The following is a 23,625-nucleotide window of genomic DNA, read 5'->3' on the forward strand; positions in this document are numbered from 1 at the left end:
GCCGCCTGGCAGCAGGGGCTGGACACACAGCTCACTGGGGTGCAGACCAGGGTCAGGCAGGGGGCCGGGGTGCAGCAGCTGGGGGCACAGCAGGGGGGCTCGCAGCAGCTCTCTGGGCAGTCGTCCACCTGCCAGGAGTCGGTGCAGGTGCTGGAGCAGATGGACATGGTGGATGCGGCCATGCTGGGGTAGGGAGGAGGTGAGCTGGAGGAGGTGAGCTGGGGGAGGTATGTGAATGAGTGAGTGTGTGAGTGAGTGAGTGTGTGAGTGAGTGTGTGTCTGAGCCTGTCGGCTGCTGGGGCTTTTATATGCCCAGGGCCTGTTTTTCCCAACAGGAGACTCAGCAACGCCCTCCCCCTTCCGTGTTGGTGTTTGGAGCCGGAAGGACCCCCATTATTTCTGCTTCCCTTGCCATGACTTGTCCTCACTCTGCTCGTAACACTGGGCCGATCCTGGACCAGGCTGGTGCCCCTGGCTGAGCCTGTCCCCGGGAACACCAGGAGGGAGGGTGCGGCCTCTCTGGGGCTGACCTGGTGATTTCCACCTGGCAGGTCCCGTGACTGTGCCCGGCGTGGGGCCCGGGGGATGCTCAGCCTCTGTCTGCAGGGACCTCATAGGGTGGGCTGGTGTGGCTGCAATTGGGAGAACCAGGACAGAGGTGCCTGTGTTGGGAAAAGGCGCTTGAGGACAGTGCTTCCTGGTGGGCTCTGGGATCCTCTGAGATCCTGATGTCTGCCAAAGGCAGGAGGGCAGGGAGGACCTCCCCTCCCCTGAGAAGGAAATGGAACATTCCGGCAAGGCCTCTGCAGTCAGCTCATTAGGAGGCCAAGGCTTGGGGACTGGCCTTTGGGTCTGGACCGCTGTCCCCTGGAGCCCTGGTCAGGTGTCCTAAGAGGGGTGGGTGCAAATTAGGCCCTGGAGGTGGGGAGGGGCCTCTGCCTTGGGGAGGTGGATGTGGAATGAGGGTCACATGGACAGTGAAGGACACTTGGGGTGGGCAAAGCCAGCCTGTGCTTGGGAGGTCATCGGGCGGGATGGGCCCTGACCCCGGGACAGGGACCGTCACAGGCAAGCCCCTCTCTCTCAGGGCCTGTGCCCCGCACAGCCTGAAGCTGGTTCTCACCAGGAACCACCAACATCTCCCAATGTCTTTCCAGCCTCTTTCAGCTGGGGATGAGGCTATGGCAGCCTGGGATGGGCTTTCATGGTGGCCCAGAAAGCCTATAGCGCCAGGGAGGCTCACTGGTAGCTCTCCTGTTGTAGCGTAGCAGGAGGTGAGCAGGCACCTGGTCACCAGAACCTTTCTCTGTTGTCCTGCAGGGCGTCAAAGCAGCAAGCCAAGAAATAGAAATGAGGTGTGTTATTCGCGGGTGACACAAGCGTCCACCTAAAGATCTGAGTCACTGCCATTGTGACTGTCACTGGCCATGTGCACTGGCTGGATGTGGGATAAACTCACAGCCCCCACAGCCCCTCCCTGCACACCTGCCTTGCCATTGTGATGGAAATTCCATCTGAACCTGGGGCCTCCAGCACGTGCCAGTCACTCCGCCCTCCATGGCTGTTGTCAAACAAGCCCCTCCGACCTCGCAGGGGTGACATCTGTGAAGACTCAGCTCCTGACAAGAGCCTCTCGTCTGAAGGCGCAGGGCAGTCGGCACTGGGAGGCAGGGCGAGAGCCGAAGGGAAGCTGAGGCAGCTGTGTTCCCTAATGGAGTATGAAGGGGTGGGTCCCACAGACCTGGAACCCCAAGTTCTAGCATGTGACAGCTTCAGCGATCTTAGAAAATGACCCCCTGGTAGCACTGATGATGAAGCTGGCGAAGTCAGAGAGCATTTGACAAGCACATGGCTATGCCAGGCGGTATTCCAAGCACTTGGCATCTATTAACTCACTTAATTTTGGCGTTAACTCCTCGTCGAAGTTACTATGGATAGACATGGAAGCCTCAGCAGAGAGATTGAGCAATCTGCTCAAAGTCACACAGACAGAACCAGGACTAGAAGCCAGCCAGTCTGTACATAGGATCTATATTCTCAACCAGTGTGTCTCTGATTCTAAAAAAAAAAAAAAAAAATGTTGAAGATGAAAGACAGCAAGTCTTCAATACCAAATTGCATACCAAACAGCTGGATTAAAAATTCACATCAGGCCGGGCGCGGTGGCTCAAGCCTGTAATCCCAGTTTGGGAGGCCGAGACGGGCGGATCACGAGGTCAGGAGATCGAGACCATCCTGGCTAACACGGTGAAACCCCATCTCTACTAAAAATACAAAAAACTAGCTGGGTGAGGTGGCGGGCGCCTGTAGTCCCAGCTACTCCGGAGGCTGAGGCAGGAGAATGGTGTGAACCCGGGAGTTGGAGCTTGCAGTGAGCTGAGATCCGGCCACTGCACTCCAGCCTGGGCGACAGAGCGAGACTCCGTCTCAAAAAAAAAAAAAAATTAAAATAAATAAATAAATAAAGATAACAGTGACGTATTTTCACGAAACCAAGAGCTTAGAAAGTACTCCACCCAGGTATCCCTCTTGGAAGAAATACTTAAGGAAGTATGACTAATGGCAAAGTGATTGTTATGGATGGAATGTTTGTGTCCTCCCAAAATTCACATCTTGAGACCCTAATTCCAATGTGAGGCTATTAAGACACGGGGCCTTTGGGAGGTAATTAGGTCAGGAGGGTGGAGCTCTTAAGAATGGGATTTGTTCCCTTTAAAGAAGAAACCCTGGAGAGATTATCTGGGCCATGTGAAGACAGCAAGAAGGTGGCTGTCTGTAGACCAGGATGAGAGCCCTCTCCAGAACCCCACCATGTGGCACCCTGCCTGATCCTGGACTTCCAGCCTCCAGAACTGGGAGAAAGAAATGCCTGCTGCTCAAGACCCTCCAGTCCATGGCAATTTGTTATGGCAGCCTCAGCTGACTATGGCAGAGAAGAAGCAAAGACAAGAGCTCCAGATTGTAGAGGCTGGGGTGTCAAAGGGTTGGCCCAGATACGAAGACAGGAAGACACTGACCTGTGTCCAGATAACCAATGTGCTCAGCTATAACTGCAAATGCAAATTTCCCATCTGTTATAACAGATGCATATTCAACATCCTAATTGAATAGCAATGATAAGATCCTAAGACTTTACTGCATGCTAATGTGAGAGGCCACTAACCACATGTGGCTCTTGAGTGCTTGAAATGTGGCTCGTGCCACATGTTGAAATGGTAGCATTCTGGATGTACCAGGTCAAATAAGATCTATTATTAAATTAATTTCACCTGTTCCTTTTGCCATCTTTAAATGTGGCTGTTATAATATTTAGGATTGCATATGTGGTTCTGTTTCTACTGGAATATGCTGTATGTTGCTTCCAATTAAACAAGAAAGACTAAGAAGCGGGTGGAGGTGGACACATGGGCTGATGTTAAGAAGAGCAAGATTAATTCTGTTTTAAATAGAAATTCTCAAATTGCAGTTCCCTTCCTCACTTTAATAATTAAAAAATAAACATAAAGGTAAACTTAAAAGTTATTTATTAGTACAATTAAAAACAGAATGCATATTTTTCAAAACAGCAAATAAAAGTAGAAGAGAAAAAAGCAAACCGTAGTGGATATTCTAAAGATGGAAAAGCAGCTGAAACAGGAGGAGAACCTCCAAAGCAGAGAAGACCCTGAAAATGTGAGGAGGAGGAGCGAAGCGGCCAGTTCGAAAGGAGAGGACATTTCACCAGATGTTTCCAATGAGATGAAAACATTTCTCAAAATGATTTATAAAATAAAAACCGAAATAAGGTAACTAATGTCACAATTAAACAGTAATGGGAGGGAAAAGAGACGTCTCCCCGGTCCGAGGGCTGTCGAGGCCCACACAGAGCCTCCTCTCCCATCTTCCCCACGGGGTGACCCACACAGCCTGGAAATGGGGACTCCCACACTAGCAGGGCCCCCACATCCCACAGGATGAGCCAAAGGGAGGGCAGCCTGGCTCAGGACACCCTGAAGATGCAGAAACCACGTTCCCTTACAGAGTTCCACCCAGTGGGGAGACGTGGGCGCTTGGCTAGGCCAGCTGGCCAAGGGCTGTGGGAGATGGGTGGTGAAGGGCAGCAGGATCTGGGAGCCCTAGCGTGAGAAGTCCCCTCCCAGTCCTTGCGTGGTGAGTCCCCCACCCCCCAACACAAACACATCCCACCCCCCTTCACAAGCAGGGTGGAGGCTGCACACACACAGTCGTGGGGCTCAGGGCAAGGCAGCCTCGCTCTGGGCTGCTGATCAGACCCGGGACACAGAGAGGGCTGGGGACAGCCCTTCCTGCCCTGCCTGCTCCCCTTGTCCTGGTGGTCAGGCTGGGAGCTTGCAAAGGAAAATGACAGTGACAAGGGGCCTGTGTCCTTCTGTCCTGGGAGCCTGTGACACTCGGACAGGGACTTCTAACTCTGTATTGCATTTGCACAGATATGCCATGGAAACTGCAAAGGAATAAATGACTGTCGGGACAAGTTAATAGATACAACGGTTCAAAGGAAAAGACCAACTCAAGAATTAAGGAATCATTACCAACAACAGGGGCAGGTTACAGAAAATTTCCATTTATTAAGAATTAAGAAGTCGCGTTGGGCATGGTGGCTCACACCTGTAATCCCAGCACTTTGGGAGGCCAAGGCAGGCAGATCGCAATGTCAGGAGTTCAAGACCAGCCTGGCCAATGTGGTAAAACCCCATCTCTACTAAAAATACAAATATTAGCCAGGCGTGGTGGTGCATGCCTGTAGTCCCAGCTATTCAGGAGGCTGAGGCAGAAGAATAGCTTGAACCCAGGAGGCAGAGGTTGTACTGAGCTGAGATTGCGCCACCACACTCCAGCCTGGCAACAGAGTGGTACCCACTCTCAAAAAACAAAACAAAACAAAAAAAGCCGGGTGCAGTGGCTCACGCCTGTAATCCTAGCACTTTGGGGATGCCGAGGCGGGTGGAACACAAGGTCAGGAGTTCAGGACCAGCCTGGCCAAGATGGTGAAACCCTGTCTCTACTAAAAATTAAAAAAAATTAACTGGGCATCGTGGCGGGCGCCTGTAATCCCAGCTACTCAGGAGGAGAGGCAGGAGAATCCCTTGAACTCGGGAGGTGGAGGTTGCAGTGAGCCGAGATCCGGCCACTGCACTCCAGCCCGGGCGACAGAGCGAGACTCCGTCTCAAAAAAAAAAAAAAAAAATTCACATCAGAAGCAGAAGAAGAAAACGAATACCCCAGAGAATCAATTCAATTTTGAGTCCAAACGTGAGTTCTTCCAAACACCGAGGTAAAGGATAAAACCCACAAATATAATGAGAGAAAAGATAACAAACAGAGGGTATATTTAGCTGAGACCAAACGTGAAAATTCAGTTGCTAGGGAGAAAAAAACAAATTGGGTCAAAGTAATAATCAAAGAAATAATTGAGGATCAGGTACTCTGGGCTGAATGGACAGAGGTGTGTGTATCTGGAGTAGAAGAACTTAATGAATTTCAAGAAAATCAGGCCTTCAGAGCCCACCCTAGACATGCATTGACAAGTTTTTCAGCATAGAAGACCTAAGAACAGGCCTCTCACGGGCAGGACGAGTAATATACGATCTGGAAATGAACTGCATCAGGCTGACCTCAGACCCCTGTCCCACTAACCAGGGTATGGCAATATCCTCAGAGCTTCCAGGGGAATCTTTGGTGGACTAAGGCTCTACTTTTCCTTTTTTCAGATTATTACATCTTTCTCAAATAAAGATGGCCGGGCGTGGTGGCTCAAGCCTGTAATCCCAGCACTTTGGGAGGCCGAGACGGGCGAATCACGAGGTCAGGAGGTTGAGACCATCCTGGCGAACATGGTGAAACCCCGTCTCTACTAAAAAATACAAAAAACTAGCTGGGCGAGGTGGCGGGCGCCTGTAGTCCCAGCTACTCGGAGGAGAGGCAGGAGAATCCCTTGAACTCGGGAGGTGGAGGTTGCAGTGATTATTTTACTTGTTTTTGTAGTTTATAAAAAGTTCATCTCAAAAAAAAAAAAAAAAAAAAGAAAAGAAAGAAAAGAAAAGAAAAAGTAGAAGTTTCTCCAGGGATTCCAGTTCTGGAAACCTGTTGGTGAGATTGTTTGACCCATCATCTTGCTGAAAACAATTGAAAACAACAGGAAGACTCTTCCTAGTCGCAACAGGAAACTGGAAAAGGAACAAAGAATTACGGGATTACAGGCCCAAATCGAAGGGAGAGGTCTTTGCCCTTTGTGTACCAGGGACCTTCCTGGCCAGTTCATGAAAGCTCTGGAGGTTTTCAGATGAGTAAAAGGAAAGCAACTATGTGAGAACGCGGCTGTTACACTGTGAAAAGCGAACTGGCGATATAGCGATATAGCATGCGTAGCATGTGCTTCCCTAGGGAATGTGCCTGGTGGAACCCAGCAGGTGCATCTTGCACTACCATAATTATGAAACAGCCATGGCCGGAATGAGGTTTTGAGCATTTGCAGCCAGCGTAATGTGACGCCACGCATTTCATTCCTGTTGGTGACAAAGCTGCAGGTGCCGCTGTAAGTTTTGTCGGCTACATTCATAATTGATTGAAACACTACATTTCAGTTAGAGGTTTGGAAGAATAAAGATGCATTTTTTTTTCTTCTCATCCAAGGTCACAGACCCCAGGTGAACGACTCTTGCTCTAACCCATAGCATTTAGAAACACGCAGAATTCACTTTGTTCTGGAGGGCATTCGCTGGTCTGGCAATTTTAAATTTAGGATTGAATGGTTTTGCAGGATGAAGAGGACAGAAATGAAAGCCAAGAGCCCCCCTCGTGGTGGGGTCTAAAGGAGACCATCCCTGCATGAAGCTAGAGACTGCGCAGGCTGCACCCTCCGAGAAGAGGGAGTCAGAGGTAAGCATGGGCTTATGTCCATCCCAGAGGCTGCTGGCTGCCTGGGGACTCAGCACACCCAGAGGAGAACATCCTGCCCCAATAAACCTGGCCTCATTCTGCTTTGCAGCCCGAACTGGCATCTTTTGGGTGCCCCACACACATCGAAGCCATGAATTTAGTTGAAGATGATCCTAGAATCAGAGGGTTCCTCACATAAGGCAAAAGCAAACACATCTGTCTTAGAGGCCTCAGAAATGCCCACAAATACTTCTCAGGCACAAGGGTGGTTACTCAGCCACAAACAGCAAAGCACACAAGGAAACAAGACACCATGAGTGAGAACTGGCGGAAATGACAGAAAACTGAAATGGACCCACAGAGACTTCAGGCATTGGGATGACCATACACAGAGTGTCCAACAAATATACACAGATACTTTGAAATAAGAGATCAGCTCTAAAATATCTTCCAGGAATGAGAAATATTTGTTTTATTTAATAAGAGAGGGCTGGTGAGAAGATGGTGAGTGGGGGGTCAGACAGGCAGAGAAAGGAGAGAGAGGGAGGAGCCCAGGGAGAGGCCAGGCCCGGTGGGTGCGGTGCATTCATAGAGAAGGGCACCCCTGGGGCCTGGAGACGCTGAGGCTGGCAGGGGACCCCACAGCAGCAGACCCCGCACAGCGGGAAGTCAGGACTACCTCCAGCCCCAGTGCTGTCAGCCTGGATGCAGCTCAAGGCCAGAGGCCCAAAGCTCCCACCCCACACAGCACATCGAAGTTCTTCCCCCAGGACTTGCCAGATATGCAAAAAAGACCTCTGAGAGGGCACAGTGGTGACTTTATTCGTTGACAGACTGATCACACACATGGGGCAGGACACAGCGACCACTGGCTGGCCAGGATGGAGATAAGGGTGTGGGAGAGATGCCTGCTTGGAGGGAACTTAGCATGAAGGCTCAGCATTGCTGGCTGGAGGTGCAGTGGCTCTGGGCAGAGGAGACTCAGACAGGGCTCAGGGCTGCAAGGACTTTCAGAGATGGCCCTGGAGCAACTCTGGAGAAACGGGACCTGCCCGTCAGCAGCTGGATTTCTGGCCTGAGGAGAGGCCGCAGCACGCGGAGGAGAGGCGGGAGCACGTGGGGCGGCAGAGGAGGGACACGCAGGAGGCTGGGCGGCAGTAGCTGGTCTGGCAGGAGGAGGCAGGGGCGCAGCAGGAGGGGACGGGCACACAGCAGGTGGACCTGCACACGGGGCGGCAGAGGAGGGACACAGAGGAGGAGGGTCTGCAGCAGGAGGTGGTACAGCAAGCCGGCTGGCAGCTAGACTGCTGGCAGCATGAAGTGGAACCCCCAGAGCAGGCGGGCACACAGCAGACCGACTTGCAGCAGACAGGCACACAGGAGGACTGCTGACATGGAGAGGAGGTGCAGCAAGCTGGCTGGCAGCTAGACTGCTGGCAGCATGAAGAGGAATCCTCAGAGCAGGTGGGCACACAGCACATGGGCTTGCAGCCGACAGACTTGTAGCAGACAGGCACACAGGAGGACTGCTGACACGGGGAGGAGGTGCAGGAAGCTGGCTGGCAGCTAGATTGTTGGCAGCATAAAGAGGAATCCTCAGAGCAGGTGGGCACACAGCACACAGGCTTGCAGCAGACGGGCACACAGCAGACGGGCTTGCAACAGACAGGCACGCAGCAGGACTGCTGGCAGGGGGAGGAGGTGCAGCAAGCCGGCTGGCAGCTAGACTGCTGGCTGCATGAAGAGGAATCCCCAGAGCAGGTGGGCACACAGCAGACAGGCTTGCAGCACACAGGCTTGCAGCAGACGGGCACGCAGCAGACCTGCTGGCAGGGGGAGGAGGTGCAGCAAGCCGGCTGACAGCTAGACTGCTGGCAGCATGAGGGCGTACAGGAGCTGGTGCAGCCTGATTGGCAGGGGCTGGCCTCACAGACCGCCTGGCAGCAGGGGCTGGACACACAGCTCACTGGGGTGCAGACCAGGGTCAGGCAGGGGGCCGGGGCGCAGCAGCTGGAGGCGCAGCAGGGGGGCTCGCAGCAGCTCTCTGGGCAGTCATCCACCTGCCAGGAGTCAGAGCAGATGCTGGAGCAGACGGACATGGTGGATGTGGCCATGCTGGAGTGGGAGGAGATGAGCCGGGGGAGGTGTGAGTGAGTGAGTGAGTGAGTGAATGAGTGAGTGGTCGTGCCAGGTGTTCTGAGTGGTTGGAACCTTTATACCCCTCTGTGTTGATTGTGCTACCCCTGGCTGGCTTCGAGAAGCCTTCCTTTTCCTTGTTGTTGTAGGCACTGTTGTGTTAGTAGTGTTGGTTCATTGTTTGTGGATGTTCTGGTTTGTGAGGCTCCTGACTGGAGTTGGGTCTTCCCTAATGTGGGTTTGTCCATAGATAAACTAGTAGAAATATATTGATTGCATGAAAGCACACTCCAGAAGCAGGGACAGTGGCAATGAGGCGATATTCTGGAATTGACAGCCCTCTGCTCCATCCCAGGAGGAGTTTGCACTTATAAAAGACTACTGGGCCGGGCGCGGTGGCTCAAGCCTGTAATCCCAGCACTTTGGGAGGCTGAGACGGGCGGATCACGAGGTCAGGAGATCGAGACCATTCTGGCTAACATGGTGAAACCCCGTCTCTACTAAAAAATATAAAAAACTAGCCGGGCGAGGTGGTGGGCACCTGTAGTCCCAGCCACTCGGGAGGCTGAGGCAGGAGAATGGCGTAAACCCGGGAGGCGGAGCTTGCAGTGAGCTGAGATCTGGCCACTGCACTCCAGCCTGGGCGACAGAGCAAGACTCCGTCTCCAAAAAAAAAATAAAAAAAAAAAAGACTTCTGCATCTAAGGAGGGATGAGGTTAGGAGAACCTCAGTTTCTGGGCCTCGAGGAGAGGGAGAGACGTGTTCTGCTGTGGACAGGTTTGATGATGCTCTGTCGTCCTGGCCGCACGGCGAGATCCACCCTGTGGGTTGACACTGCTGGTTGTCAGTGGGAACTGTGGGGCGTATCTCTGCTGGGGGTGAGCCCCGGGACAGATGTGAGAGAATAATGTCTTCCTGAGCAGAGATGGGCTTACAGAGAGGAGCAGGGAGGCAGCTGCAGGCCCAGCACAGTAGGGATGGAGATGAGGGGCAAGCACCTTTGTTTCGTTTCATGTTGAACTGTTACGGGACCTTCCCCCAGTGATGTGCACAATAGCGTTCACACGTCTCACGTCTCGGGCAACATCACCTGCAATGGTGTCCTTGGGAGCTCCAAGGTCTCTTCCCTTATGGGCCAGAAAGTCATCAGAATGTAGTAACTCTACATTTTGTTGTCTCCTGGACATTGTCATAGTAAATGTACAAATAAAAGGGTCTGATTGCAGAGCCTTGTCTCACAAATACCTATACACCTGTGTGTGTCAGCCCATGCCTGTGCTTGGGACCATACCTGTGCTCTAGTAAGCCCCCAAAGTTCTGATCATGGATCCCTTATCTCCTCACTCTATGATCACTATTTTCTACTAAATCTTTGAAATGGCAGGGCAGAGGCTCTGATGATGCTCCAGGCTGCAAGTCTCTCCAAAATTAGGCCAGGGCTCCACTGAGTGCTTGGTGGGGGCCCACAGGCTGCAGGGTTTGAAGCCTCTGACCTTTGATGGGTATGGCTAAGGGCTCTGTTGGAGGACTACTTGGCAAAGTCAGGCTACAGTGGAAAAATATTATTTCATAGAAATAATAGCTTGACACAGACTGGCAAACTGGATAAGAGTCAAGACCCATCAGTCTGCTGTATTCAGGAGACCCATCTCACTTGCAAAGACACACAAAGGCTCAAAATAAAGGAAAGGAGGAAAATTTACCAAGCAAATGGAAAGCAAAATAAGCAGGGGTTGCAATCCTAGTCTCTGATAAAACAGACTTTAAGCCAACAAAAATCAAAAAAGACAAAGAAGGGCATTACATAATGATAAAAGGATCAATTCAATGAGAAAAACTAATTATCCTAAATATATATGCACCCAATACAAAAGCACCCAGATTCATAAAACAAGTTCTTAGAGACCTACAAAGAGACTTAGACTCCCACACGATAATATAACACCCTGCTGTCAATATTAGGCAGATCAATGAGACAGAAAATTAACAAGGATATTCAGAACTTGAACTCAGCTCTGGCCCAAATGGACCTAACAGACATCTATAGAACTCTCCACCCCAAATTAACAGAAGATACAGTCTTCTCAGTGCCACGTGGCACTTATTCTAAAATTGACCACATAATTGAAAGTAAAACACTCTTCAGCAAATGCAAAAGAATTGAAATCGTAACAAAGTCTCCCAGATTACAGTGCAATCAAATTAGAACCTCAAGATTAAGAAAGTCACTCAAAACCACACAACTACATGAAAATTGAACAACCTGCTCCCTAATGACTCCTGGGTAAGTAACGAAGTTAAGGCAGAAATCAAGAAGTTATTTGAAACCAATGAGAACAAAGAGACAACATCCCAGAATCTCTGGGACACAGCTAAAACAGTGTTAAGAGGGAAATTTATAGCACTAAACGTCCACATCAGAAAGCTGGAAAGATCTCAAATCGACACCCTAACATCACAATTAAAAGAACTAGAGAAGCAAGAGCAAAGAAATCCAAAAGCTAGCAGAAAACAAAAATCAACTAAGATCAGAGCAGAGATAAGGAGATAGAGACATGAAAAACCCTTCAAAAGCTCAATGAATCCAGGAGCTGGTTTTTTGTTAATTTTTTTTTTTTTTTTTTTGAGACGGAGTCTTGCTCTGTCGCCCGAGCTGGAGTGCAGTGGCCAGATCTCAGCTCACTGCAAGCTCCGCCTCCCAGGTTTACGCCATTCTCCTGCCTCAGCCTCCCGAGTAGCTGGGACCACAGGAGCCCGCCACCTCACCCGGCTAGTTTTTTTGTATTTTTTTAGTAGAGACGGGGTTTCACCGTGTTAGCCAGGATGGTCTCGATCTCCTGACCTCGTGATCCGCCCGTCTCAGCCTCCCAAAGTGCTGGGATTACAGGCTTGAGCCACCGCGCCCGGCCTTTTTGTTAATTTTTTAAAAATTAACAAAATAGACCACTAACTAGACTAATAAAGAAGAAAAGAGGGAAGAATCAAGTAGATGCAACAAAAAATGATAAAGGGGATATCACCACTGATCCCACAGATACAAAAACTACCATCAGAGAATACTATAAACCCCTCTACACAAATAAACTAGAAAATCTAGAAGAAATGGGTAAATTCCTGGACACATACACCCTCCCAAGACTAAACCAGGAAGAAGCCGAATCCCTGAATAGATTATAGCAAGTTCTGAAATTGAGGCTGTAATTAATAGTCTACCAACCAAAAAAAAAGCCCAGGACCCGATGGATTCACAGCCAAATTCTACCAGAGGTACAAAGAGGAGGTGGTACCATTCCTTCTGAAACTATTCCAAACAACTGAAAAGGAGGAACTCCTCCCTAACTCATTTTATGAGGCCAGCATCATCCTTATACCAAAACCTGGCAGAGACACAACAAAAAAAGAAAACTTCAGGCCGATTTCCCTGATGAACATTGATGCAAAAATCCTCAATAAAATACTGGCAAACTGAATCCAGCAGCACATCGAAAAGCTTATACACCACAATCAAGTCAGCTTCATTCCTGGGATGCAAAGCTGGCTCAACATATGCAAATCAATAAACATAATCCATCACATAAATAGAACCAATGACAAAAACCACATGATTATCTCAATAGATGCGGAAAAGGCCTTCAATAAAATTCAACATCCCTTCATGTTAAAAACTCTCAATAAACTAGATGTTAATAGAACATATCTCAAAATAATAAGAGGTATTTATGATAAACCCATAGTCAATATCATACTGAATGGGCAAAAGCTGAAAGCATTCCCTTTGAAAACAAGCACAAGACAAGGATGCCCTCTCTCACCACTCCTATTCAACATAGTATTGGAAGTTCTGGCCAGGGCAAGCAGGAATACTCAAATAAGAAAAGAAGAAGACAAATTATTTCTGTTTGCAGGTGACATGATTCTATATTTAGAAAACCCCATCGTCTCAGCTCAAAAACTCCTTAAGCCGATAAGTAACTTCAGCAAAGTCTCAGCATGCAAAATCAATGTGCAAAAATCACAAACCTTCCTACACACCAACAACAGACAAGCAGACAGCCAAATCATGAGTGAACTCCCATTCACAATTGCTACAAAGAGAATGAAATGCCTAGGAACACAGCTAACAAGGGACATGAAGGACCTCTTCAAGGAGAACTACAAACCACTGCTCAAGGAAATGAGAGGACACAAACAAATGGAAAAACATTCCATCCTCCTGGATAGGAAGAATCAATATCATGAAAATGGCCATACTGCCCAAAGTAATTTATAGATTCAGTGCTATTCCCATCCAACTACCACTGACATTCTTCACAGAATTAGTAACTTTCCAAAATTATTGAAAAACATTAATCTACACATCCAGGACCTCAGAAAACTCTAAGGTGGAGATACACAAAAGATATGCAAACAGACATATCATAGTAAAAATACTGAAAGTCAAAAACAAGGAGAAAATCTTGAAAGCAGGAAGAGAAAAACAAGTTATTTATAAGAGAACCATAAGAAGAGCAACAGTTGACTTCTTATCAGAAACAATGGACACCAGAAGGTGGTATGATAGTACATTCAAAGTGCTCAAAGAAAAAAAAAAGTCAGCCACAAATTCTATATCCAACAAAGTTATCTTTCAGAAATGAAAGCAAAATAAAGGCATTCCCAGATAAATCAAAACTGAGGGAATCTATTACTTGCAGAGGCATCTTACAAGTCATACTAGAGTTCTGCAGACCAAAAGCAAGTTAACTCCAGACAGAAATTCAAATCCACACAGAAAAACAAAACAACAGTAAAACTAATTACGTAATCATAAAAGGTAGTACAAATGCATTTTTTCTCCTTTATTCTCTTAACTGCTTTTTAAAAAGCAATATAAAAATGTTTTGTTTTTATATTTGGTATTGTTTGGCCTATAACAACAATACCAACAATCTTTACCATTTAAAATGGCCCTCAGGCATGGTGGTGAAAGGGCTGTTCAGTGTTCCCAAGTGCAAAAAGGCTGTGATGTGCCTTACAGAGAAAATAGAAATGTAAACATATAGAAATGTGATATATGGAACTATAATATATTTGACAACAATAGTACAAAGGAGGTACATGGAAACAAAGCTACATTGTGTAAAGGAAGTTACTGAAGATAGAATGTGAATCCACAGGAAAAAATGAAGAGAATCAGAAATGATAAAAAGGCTAATATAACAAATGATATAAGTATATACTTGTTCGTTCTTCTCTAAGCATTTTTAAAAGCCATAAAATTATAGAAAGTAATAAGTATAACAATATTTGTTGGGTTTTAATATCTGTAGATGTAATATATATAACAACAAGACTACAAAAAGGGCAAAAAGGAAAAGATTTGTATAGGAGCAATCTTTTTCTATCTCACTGGTATTAAGTTGGCACAAATCTGAAGTTGATCTTGGTAAGTCAAAATAAGTATATGGTAAACCCCAGAGCAACCACTAAGGAAAAATGAAAGCAGTGTCATGGGAAAACATTAAAGAAATCAAAATGCTACTTTAGTAAATATTCACTTAATATAAGAGAAAGTAGTGAAGAAAGAATCTAAGGACAGTGACAAAAAACAAAAAACAAAAACCATAAAACCACAGAACCATATAAAACATATGGGAAATAAAAAGTAAACTAGTAGACATAAATCCAATTACAGTTGATTTTCATTGTTAGTAGTAATTACATAAAGTCATTGCAAATACTGAATTAGGAAATAATATACCATTGTTCCTAGGGGAAATACAGAGTTTGGTTCTTGTAATCCTCTGGTCACAGTTTCAACTATCAACATATAATCTTGTGTTATATGTATTTAATAATTATTGTTTATTCATTAACATTGAACTCGGCCAACAGTACCATAACTTATGCCTTAACAAAGCTTCTCTAACATATTTATTTTCTCTATAAGGCACATCACAGCCTTTTTGCACTTGGGAACACTGAACAGCCCTTTCACCGCCATGCCTGAGGGCCATTTTAAACAGTAAAGACACCCAAAAAATCACAAAAATGTGAAAATGTGGCATTAAGTAGATTACAAAAAAAATATTTATTTACAATATGAGAGCTGAAGCAAGAATGCAGAGTGTGCCTTGTTTAAGCTCATCTGGGAACATGCATTTTGGGAGACTCAAATTTCTCACTACTCTGTGCATGTCAATAAATGACCACAAAAGTGCCACCAGTATTTCTTTTGAGATTACAAATTAATTTTAGAGCATAGCTGAATGTGCAAATACAAAATTCATAAAAAATTAGCTCAACTGTATATCAATAATAACATTAATGTAAATAGATTAAATAACCCAATCAAAAGGCAGAGGCTGTCAGACTGGATTAAACAGAAAACAAGATGTAACCAGACGCTCTGTAAAGTAGGCATTCTTTACATTCCGATATACAACTAGATTGAAAGTAAACAGAAAGAGATAAATTATACAAACAACAACCACAAGAAAATTGGAGTAGTCCAACTGCTCTCCGATAAAATAAATTTTAAAACAAATATTGTTATTAGAGATGAAGAGGAACACTTTATAATATGAAAGTTCAACCTATCATGAAGGTATAATAAATAGAAACATGTGTGCAAATAATAACAAAACACCAAAATACATGAAGCAAAAGCTGACAGAAATGAAGGGAGAAATAGACAAGTCAACAACATTAATTGAATAGTTCAACACCGTAATTTCAACAATGGATAGAATAACCAGGTAGAAGATCAACAAGGAAAAGGAAAACTTGAATACAATAAACCAATAAAGTCTAGCAGACATCTTTAGGCTATTCCACCTGATGACAGCAGAATATACATTTTTTTGAAATGCATATGCATTATTGTCTAGGATAGGACATATGTTAGGCCATAAAATAAACCTCCAGTAAATTTAAAAGGACAGAAATAATGCAAAGTATGTATTCTGACCACAATAAAATAAAATTAGAAATCAATAATAGAAAAAAACTGAAGAAACACACAAACATGTGAAAATTAAACAGCACCCTCTTATATAACCAACCAACAAGTCGAAAAAGAAACCAAAAGGAAAATCATAAAATACATCAAGATGAATGAAAATGAAACCCCAAATACCAGAACTTATGACATGCAGGAAAAGTATTGCTTAGAGAGAAATGTATAGTTGTAAATATCTGTATTAAGAAAGATCTCAAATCAATAACCTAACCTACTTTAAGATGCTGGAGAAAGAAGAGCAAACTCAAAGCAAGCACAATGAAGGAAATAATGAAGGTTAAAGTGGAAATAAATAAAGAATTAAAACAATTCTTTACAAACTCTTTCAAAAACTAAGAAGAAGTATTACTTCCTAATTCATTCTATGAGGCTAGTATTATTCTCACACCATAATCACACAAAGACATCATAAGAAAAGAAAACTACAATACTACTATCTTTCATGATACGAATGCAAAATACTCAACAAGATACTAGCAAACTGAATCCAGCAACAGAAAAGAAGAGTTATACACCATGGCTGAATGGGATTTATCCCTGGGATGCAAAAAATCAACTAATGTAACACAACATATCAACAGAATAAAAAACAAAAATAGCATGATTATAACAATAGATGCAGAAAAAGCACTTGATAAAATCCACCATCCTTGCATGTTAAAAACACTCAATAAGATAGAGCAGGACACTTGCTCAATTTGTTAAGGGCATCTATGAAGAATACACAGTTAACATCATACTTAGTGGGAAAAAATAAAAAGCATTCATATTGGAAAATAAGAAACAAATTATCTCTATTCACAGATGACATGATCTTATATATAGAAAATCCTAAGAAATTCAGTAAAAAAACTGCCAGCTCAGCAAGGTTGCAGGATACAAGGTCAACACACAAAAATCAATGGTATTTCAGTCCAAGTGTGGTAGCTCACATCTATGATCTCAGCACTTTGGGAGGCCCAAACCAGCCTGGCCAACATAGCAAAACCCCATCTCTACTAAAAATACAAAAATCAGCTGGTCATGGTGGTGTACACCTGTAATTCCAGCTACTCTGGAGGCTGAGGTGGGAGAATCGCTTGAGCCTGGGAAACAGAGGTTGCAGTGAGCCAAGATTGCACCACTGCATTCCAGCCTGGGTGACAGACTGAGACCCTGTCTCATAAATAAATAAGTAAATAATGGTATTTCTATATATTTGCAATGAACAAGCCAAACATGAAATTATTTATAATAGCATCAAAAAGGAAAAAAATACATAGGACTAGATTTAACAGAAGAATTATAAAACTTACACTCTGAAAACTATAAAACATTATTTTTGTTTTGTTAAGGAAGATGTAAATCAATGGAAAAGCATCTTCATGAATCTGAAGTCCATGATCCACTCATGTTAATATTGTTAGCATGACAATACTCCCCAAGTCAATCTACAGATTTGTCCACTCTCAAGCTAACTTCTCTGTAGAAATTCATGAGTTGATTATAAAATCAATATGTAATTACAAGGGACCCAGAATAGCCAAAACAAAATTTAAAAAGAGGAACAAAGTTGAATGACTCATAGTTCCCAATTTAAAGATTTACTACAATGCTACAGTAATCAAGACTGTGTGGTACAGATATATAGACAGACAAATGAATGAATAAAGTAAAATTGAAAGTCCAGAAATAAACCCACATATCTGTGGTCAATTTATTTCTCACAAGGTTGTCAAGACCATTCAATGAGGAAAAAACTATCTCCTTACCAAATGGTATGGGGGCAACTGAATATCTACATACAAAAGAACAAAACTGACCCCCTACCTCACACCATATACAAAAATTAAATGGACTGAAGACTTACATGTAAGTACCAAAAGTATAAAACTCTTAGAAGAAAACATAAGGGTAAATCTTCATGACCTTGGATTTGGCATTGGATTCTTGGATATGATATCAAAAGTACAAGCAACAAAATAAAAAAATAGATAAATTGAACATCAACATGGTTTAAAAGTTTTGTGCTCCAAAGGACTCTACCAAGAAAGTAAAAGAAAAACCCACAGAATGGGAGCAAATATTTGCAAATCACATATCTGATAAGGGGCTCATCAAATATATAAAGAATTCTTTACGACTGAACAATAAGAAGTCCATTAATCCATGAAAAGCTGGGCAAAAAATTTAAATGAACATTTCTCCAAGGAAGATGCACAAATGGCCAGTACACACATGAGAAATGCTCAACACCACTGTTCATCAGAGAATTGTACCTCAAAACCATAATCAGACACCACTTCATGACCTTGAGGATGGCTATAGCCAAAAAGTCAGATGACAAGTGTTGGCAAGACTGGAGAAATCACAACCATTGCATACTGCTGGCAGGAATGTAAAATGCTGCCAGCAAGTTTGGTAAACGGGCTGGTAGTTCCTCGAAAAGTTAACCACAGGATGCAGGCATCCACTCCTAAGTGCATCCACAGGAGAAATGAAAACATACGTCCACACGAAAATGCACATAGGAATGCATGAATGCCTGTAGTAACGTTATTCTTAACAGCCAAATGGTGGAAGCAATCCACACGTCCACCAGCTGAGAAAAGGATAATCTCACTGTGGCAGGCCCATACCATGGAGTATTATTGGACTGTAAGAAGGAATGAAGTGCTGACACAAGCCGCAGCATGGATAAACCTTGAAGACGTTCTAAGCAAAAGAAGCCAGTCACAAAAGAAATACACCCTACGATTCCCTTTACAAGGAACGTGCAGGAGAGGCAAATCTCTAGAGACAGAAAGGAGTGTAGTCCGTGCTTAGCGCTGGGCTGATGCAGGGTCCAGGGTGATATTTAACGTACGGGCCTCCTCTGAAGTGAGGAAAGTGTCCTAAAATTGCTCGTACATATCTGTGAAATCTACCAAAACCCATCAAATTATACACTTTAAATGGGTGAATTGTAGGGCATGTGAATTACATCTCAATAGAGCGGTTAAAAAGTCCGAGGCATGGCTGGGCACGGGGGATCACACCTATAATCCCAGCACTTTGGGGGACTGAGGCAGGAGGATCGAGACCAACCTGGGCAATATAGTGAGATCCCATCTCTACACAATTTTTTTTTTTAAAAATTCTCTGGGAGTGGTGGCACACACCTGTGGTTCCAGCTGCTTGGAGGCTGAGGTGGGAGGGTAGCTTGAGGTAGCTGCAGTGAGCCATGATTGTGCCACTGAACTCTAGCCTGGGTTACAGAGCAAGACTCAGTCTCAAACTAAATAAATAAAATTTTAAAAGTATGGTGCATGACAGAAAGTAAAAAGATAAAGCAGAAAATAGAACCAGTCTTTTAGGTGGCCCACATATTGGAGTTGTCCACATAATAAACATTGGAGCCACGCTCAAGAAAATAGCTGAGAAGATGAAGACTTTAACCTGAACATTGGAAGTTATATAAAAAAAAATAGAAGTTAGGGAACTGGAAAATATTGACACTGAGAACTCAGTGGTTGGGGTTTACAGCAGGTTAGAAGGAAGAGGAGAGAGGATGGTTGCATATGCAGAGACCAGCACGGAGTCGCACTCAATGGAATATCGCACGGCCAGAGCAGCCACTGCCGGAAGAAGAGCTTTTCCTTTCTTAATCAATGATGTGGAATTGGAAATGCAAATTCATTTTTATTTACTTCAGAAGGACCTGCTGCACAGATATGGTGGGCACTGTCCCAGAAACCGTGGGGAGGGGACAGAGACAAGCATCATTGTCTTCACCTTCCAAACCAGTAGGCAGAGGATGGAATGGGGCTTACCTGTTAGATTTGGGATTGATAGCGCTTCAAGTGTTAGATAAATGGGTTTACAAAGTGTACCTTTTTAGATGTGATTTTATTGTTAGCACTTCCTGCTAAAGGATGTCAATGTAAAAACTCTGAGCACTAGACCCTCAATTGCAGGAACTGGCTGTGCAAACCCCTAGCAAATGGTCACACAGACTCTCACATACTGCCAGTGACAGGGACCTCATTACCTAGCAAGGCAAGCCACTCTTGATCCCAGAGAAACCCAGAGAGTCCTTGACAAATGCCGCCCCTCAGCCTGTGCACGCGTTGGAACTGGGAACCTCACAAGGGAAAATCACGCTATTCTAACACGAAGCGCAGAAAGTGCCACTGACCTTGGGTGGAAGACGGGGAACTCTCAAGGTTACAACGATGGAAAATTCTTCAGGGAAGAGGTCACACTGGGAGAAAATCCTGGATGCAGGGAAGCTCATGACGTGGGGGGCGGCTGCCGAGAGCTGGAGTCCCCGGGCACCGTGAACCTGAACTATCCTGATCCCGCTTGTGGCGCCATCAGAAGGGACCACCTCCGCCAGGATGTCCAGGGGGCGCAGGTCTGTGGCAAAGAAATCACAGGTAGATTAGGCCAGGACATCCCCAAAAGTGGATACCACGACAGCCAACATGTATGGGGCATCAGCGTGGCCGGCTCTTTACACAGCACTGCAGCCCCTGTGAGCTGTGAACCGCGGTTATCTCTGTTTCAGTGGCGAGGAAACAGAGGCACCATGAGGCGTGCCCGTGTGGCCTCCCCCACTCCTCCTCCTGCTCCTGGGGGATCTTGCACGGCTGCCTCTGAGCTGCAGGTGACATTCCACCCATGGCTGCTGTTTTCAAGTTGGCAGCCAGGCACTGTGCAGGATGAGCTATGCAGGACGAAGGAAGGAATTGGGGGGGAACCGCAGCCATGGGGACCCCGAAGGAAACGCAGGAAGCGGCTGGGAATGAGACCAGCAGGCCCAGGCTCCTGTCTGCTGGCCTTCCTTGGTTCCCTGCGCTGCCCTCGGGCGCTATGGGAGACTGGAGCTGCCGTGGAGCTGGCGGTGCCTTCCCCTCATCCCCCTCTGGGCATGCCGGGGGGGCGGATAAGCTCCTGGGGAACCTGGGATTCACAGTTCAAAGTTGGTGGGAACATAATAGATGGGCTGGCCTGGCCTCCTCTGAGGCCGGGTGACAGGGAGGAAAATGGGGGAGCACGGAGGGCATTCAGGGCTAGCAGAGGCCTGCAGACCAGATCCCTGGCCCAGGCTGAGTGGCTGGGAGCAGAGTCTGAGGCTGATGTCTGGACCCTCCTCGGCCCGGCCACTGCAGCTGGCCCCAGCCTGGGTAAATGCCAGGGCGTGGCTGAATGAAGCAGGTGTTCCCGCAACCGTCTCCCTTGGTCTGTCAGTCTTGCTGAGGGGCCTTCTGCCACAGCCTGGCATGGGGGTGTCGGGTCAGTCCGCTCTGGCACTCAGCCCTCTAGGTTCATCTTCCCCCACGAGCCCGTCCTGGCTGGCATTGCGCAGGGAATGTCATGGCTTTCCTGTAAAGGTTCTGGAAGGGCTTTGGTCAAAGATCTCCAGCGGAGGCCTTCCTCCCGCACCTGCCTGCATGTGGCGGGGCCCCAGTGAGCAGCTGGAGACCAGGACTCCAGTCCAGGCCAGGAGGAGGCAGTCCTTCCTTGCACCGCCATGTGCTCGCAGTGCCACAGCTGCAGTGACACTTGGGTCCTCTACATCCTCCAGTGAGTGTGAGCACCTGGGATGGAGCAGGTCTGCAGAAGAGCATACCTAGAAAAGCATCCCTGTCCACACACAGGGTGTGAAGGGCACTTCTTTGTTAGAAAAACCAGATGTGACCCAGACGTGCAGTGCAGGAACAGCCGGCAAAGCGGCCGTGAGCATCCCGGCTGCAGGATGCTGCCTGGGCCCCGGCCAGGCACAGAGTGGGAAGATGTGGCAGGACACAGCATGGGCCAAGGATGGAAAGGACGCAGAGGGTCCTGTGGTGGTGGGGGGTGTGACCCACAGCACCGGAGAGTGTGGGGACACACAGATGGGGGGAGCACTGTGAAGAGAGGGTGGCCTGCTTTAGGACAGGAGAATGTATTATTATTGTTACTATTTATGCAATCAAACACAAAAGGTAGAGTGTGAGGAGGCTTTGCCGCTTCCTGGAAAGACCCTGTGCTATAAAACGTGCCACGACATAGGGACAGCAACAGTGGACACTGTGTGTAGAGAGGTCTTTGTACAGGGACCACCCCCGAGGGAGGCCGCTGTATGTGTCTGGGGGGTCCCAGGCTGACTCTGGGAGCATTCTGGCATCTCGGTGTGGAAGGATTCTGTGCCTCAGGACACTGTGTGTAGAGAGGTCTTTGTACAGGGACCACCCCCGAGGGAGGCCGCTGTGTGTGTCTGGGGGGTCCCAGGCTGACTCTGGGAGCATTCTGGCATCTCGGTGTGGAAGGATTCTGTGCCTCAGGACTCTGATGCTGGCCCAAGCCTCAGGCTGGCGGGGGTGGGGGATGAGACTCCACATTCTGTGGCGTTGTGTCCTGGGTCCCCTGGAGAGAACGGGTCTCTAACTAAACCCCATGCACCCTACCACCCCCTCCCCCCAGTCCCAGAGAGACCCTGCTGCATGCATAGCACTGCCTGGTGCTGGGCTCACCCCCGGGGGTTTAGCTGGAGCACAACCAGGGGCCACCTCCTCACTGAGGAAACATGGCGGCCACCATCTAGAAGGTGTCCTGTCCCGCACTCAGGATGAGCCTCTGCCCTGCCGAGCCCAGGGATAGACAGTCAGCCCGTCCTGCCCCGCACTCAGGATGAGCCTCCGCTCTGCTAAGCCCCGGGATAGACAGTCAGCCCATCGCTCGCTGGGCTTTGGCAATCAGGAAACAGAATCCTGCCCATCCCAGCAAGAGCCTCTCCCTCCACTGTTTAATTAAAATAGCCTCTCCCTGGCTCCGGACCCCACGCTTGCAGTCCAGCCAGTTTTCTTGTGTGCCTCTCAGCCTCCTGGGAGTGGAAACCCAAGGGCAGATGAGTCCCCAACACAGCCTCAGCAGTGCTGGGTAGGGGCCTCTGGAGGTTGACCCGCCCTCACAGCCACCTTGTGGGGCACCCTCCTTGGCTCTGTTATCTGTGAGACATGGCTCCAGAAGCCTGGAATTATGGAGTTTCAGAAGGGACTGCAGAGATTAGCTCATTCACAGCCTCAGGCACAGGCTGGGTACAGCCACCGAGGATGGAGAAGGAGGGGGCCGAGTGCTGCTTTGAAAAGAAGGAAGGTATTGAATCCAACATAGGAGCTTTGCCTTGAGAAACTAGAGAAAGACGAGGAAATGGAACTCACAGCAAGCAAAGGGAAGGATGGGGCAGGAGTCCGTGCAATTGAAAACAAAAGGAAAATAGAGGAAATTGATTAAACCCAAGCTGTTTCTTTGAGATCAATCAAATTGATAAACAACATGGAAAAGAAAAGGGGATATTGCTAAACAACTGTTGGAAATTAAAAGGCTGATAAGGGAATTCCATAAACAACACCACGTGTATTTATTCAAAACCTCAGATAACGTGGACCAATTCCTTGATAGGCGCAAATACCAGAACTCATTAAAGAAGAAAAGATAACTCGGACGTCCAGTATCTAATAAAGGACACCTTCCAACACAGAAAAACTACAATTTCCTGGAAAATACTACCAGTCCTTTAAAGAAGAAAAAATGTCAATTCTACATCATCTCTTTCAGAAGATAGGAGAAAACACTCACCAACTCTTTC

General features: G+C 46.7%; 3 protein-coding genes across 12 annotated transcripts in view; all 3 read right to left on the reverse strand.

The window, feature by feature from the left end:
* Positions 1–182, reverse strand: part of LOC105520429 (keratin-associated protein 10-3-like) — a 1,349-nt gene extending 1,167 nt beyond the window's left edge. For 3 of the 5 annotated variants that reach the window (XM_011954177.1, XM_011954173.1, XM_011954175.1), the window contains exon 1: positions 6–182. In XM_011954177.1, the coding sequence (XP_011809567.1) occupies positions 6–182 (177 nt within the window). The remainder of the gene's footprint in view (positions 1–5) is intronic. The other 2 variants (XM_011954174.1, XM_011954176.1) reach the window with 2 other exon arrangements.
* TSPEAR (thrombospondin-type laminin G domain and EAR repeats) overlaps positions 1–23,625 on the reverse strand; it is a 76,426-nt gene that overhangs the window by 49,955 nt on the left and 2,846 nt on the right. Inside the window, exon 2 of the mRNA XM_011954179.1 lies at positions 20,191–20,411. Coding sequence (XP_011809569.1) covers positions 20,191–20,289 — 99 coding nt within the window. The 5' untranslated portion in view covers positions 20,290–20,411. The remainder of the gene's footprint in view (positions 1–20,190; positions 20,412–23,625) is intronic.
* Positions 7,699–9,049, reverse strand: LOC105520428 (keratin-associated protein 10-3). Of its 6 annotated transcripts, none has more exons than XM_011954169.1 (2): positions 8,721–9,049; positions 7,699–8,579 (listed from the first exon to the last, which is right to left on the reverse strand). In XM_011954169.1, the coding sequence occupies exons 1-2, from the start codon at positions 9,009–9,011 to the stop codon at positions 7,953–7,955; spliced, it is 918 nt and encodes a 305-aa protein (XP_011809559.1). In that variant the 5' UTR covers positions 9,012–9,049; the 3' UTR covers positions 7,699–7,952. The 6 variants fall into 6 exon arrangements, with proteins under 6 accessions (XP_011809559.1, XP_011809562.1, XP_011809561.1 ...); XM_011954172.1 differs by having other exon boundaries at positions 7,699–8,285; positions 8,667–9,011; XM_011954171.1 differs by having other exon boundaries at positions 7,699–8,396; positions 8,667–9,011.

The sequence above is a fragment of the Colobus angolensis genome, unplaced genomic scaffold, assembly GCF_000951035.1.
Source record: "Colobus angolensis palliatus isolate OR3802 unplaced genomic scaffold, Cang.pa_1.0 Scaffold38, whole genome shotgun sequence".
In the NCBI taxonomy this organism is placed as follows: Eukaryota; Metazoa; Chordata; class Mammalia; order Primates; family Cercopithecidae; genus Colobus; species Colobus angolensis.

Coding starts and splice junctions, on each gene's coding strand:
- LOC105520428 (XM_011954167.1), bottom strand. CDS start 9,011: ATGGCCACATCCACCATGTCCGTCTGCTCCAGCATCTGCTCTGACTCC. Junction 8,283..8,393: donor TGCCTGTCTGCTACAAGTCT/GTCGGCTGCAAG, acceptor CCATGTCAGCAG/TCCTCCTGTGTGCCTGTCTG.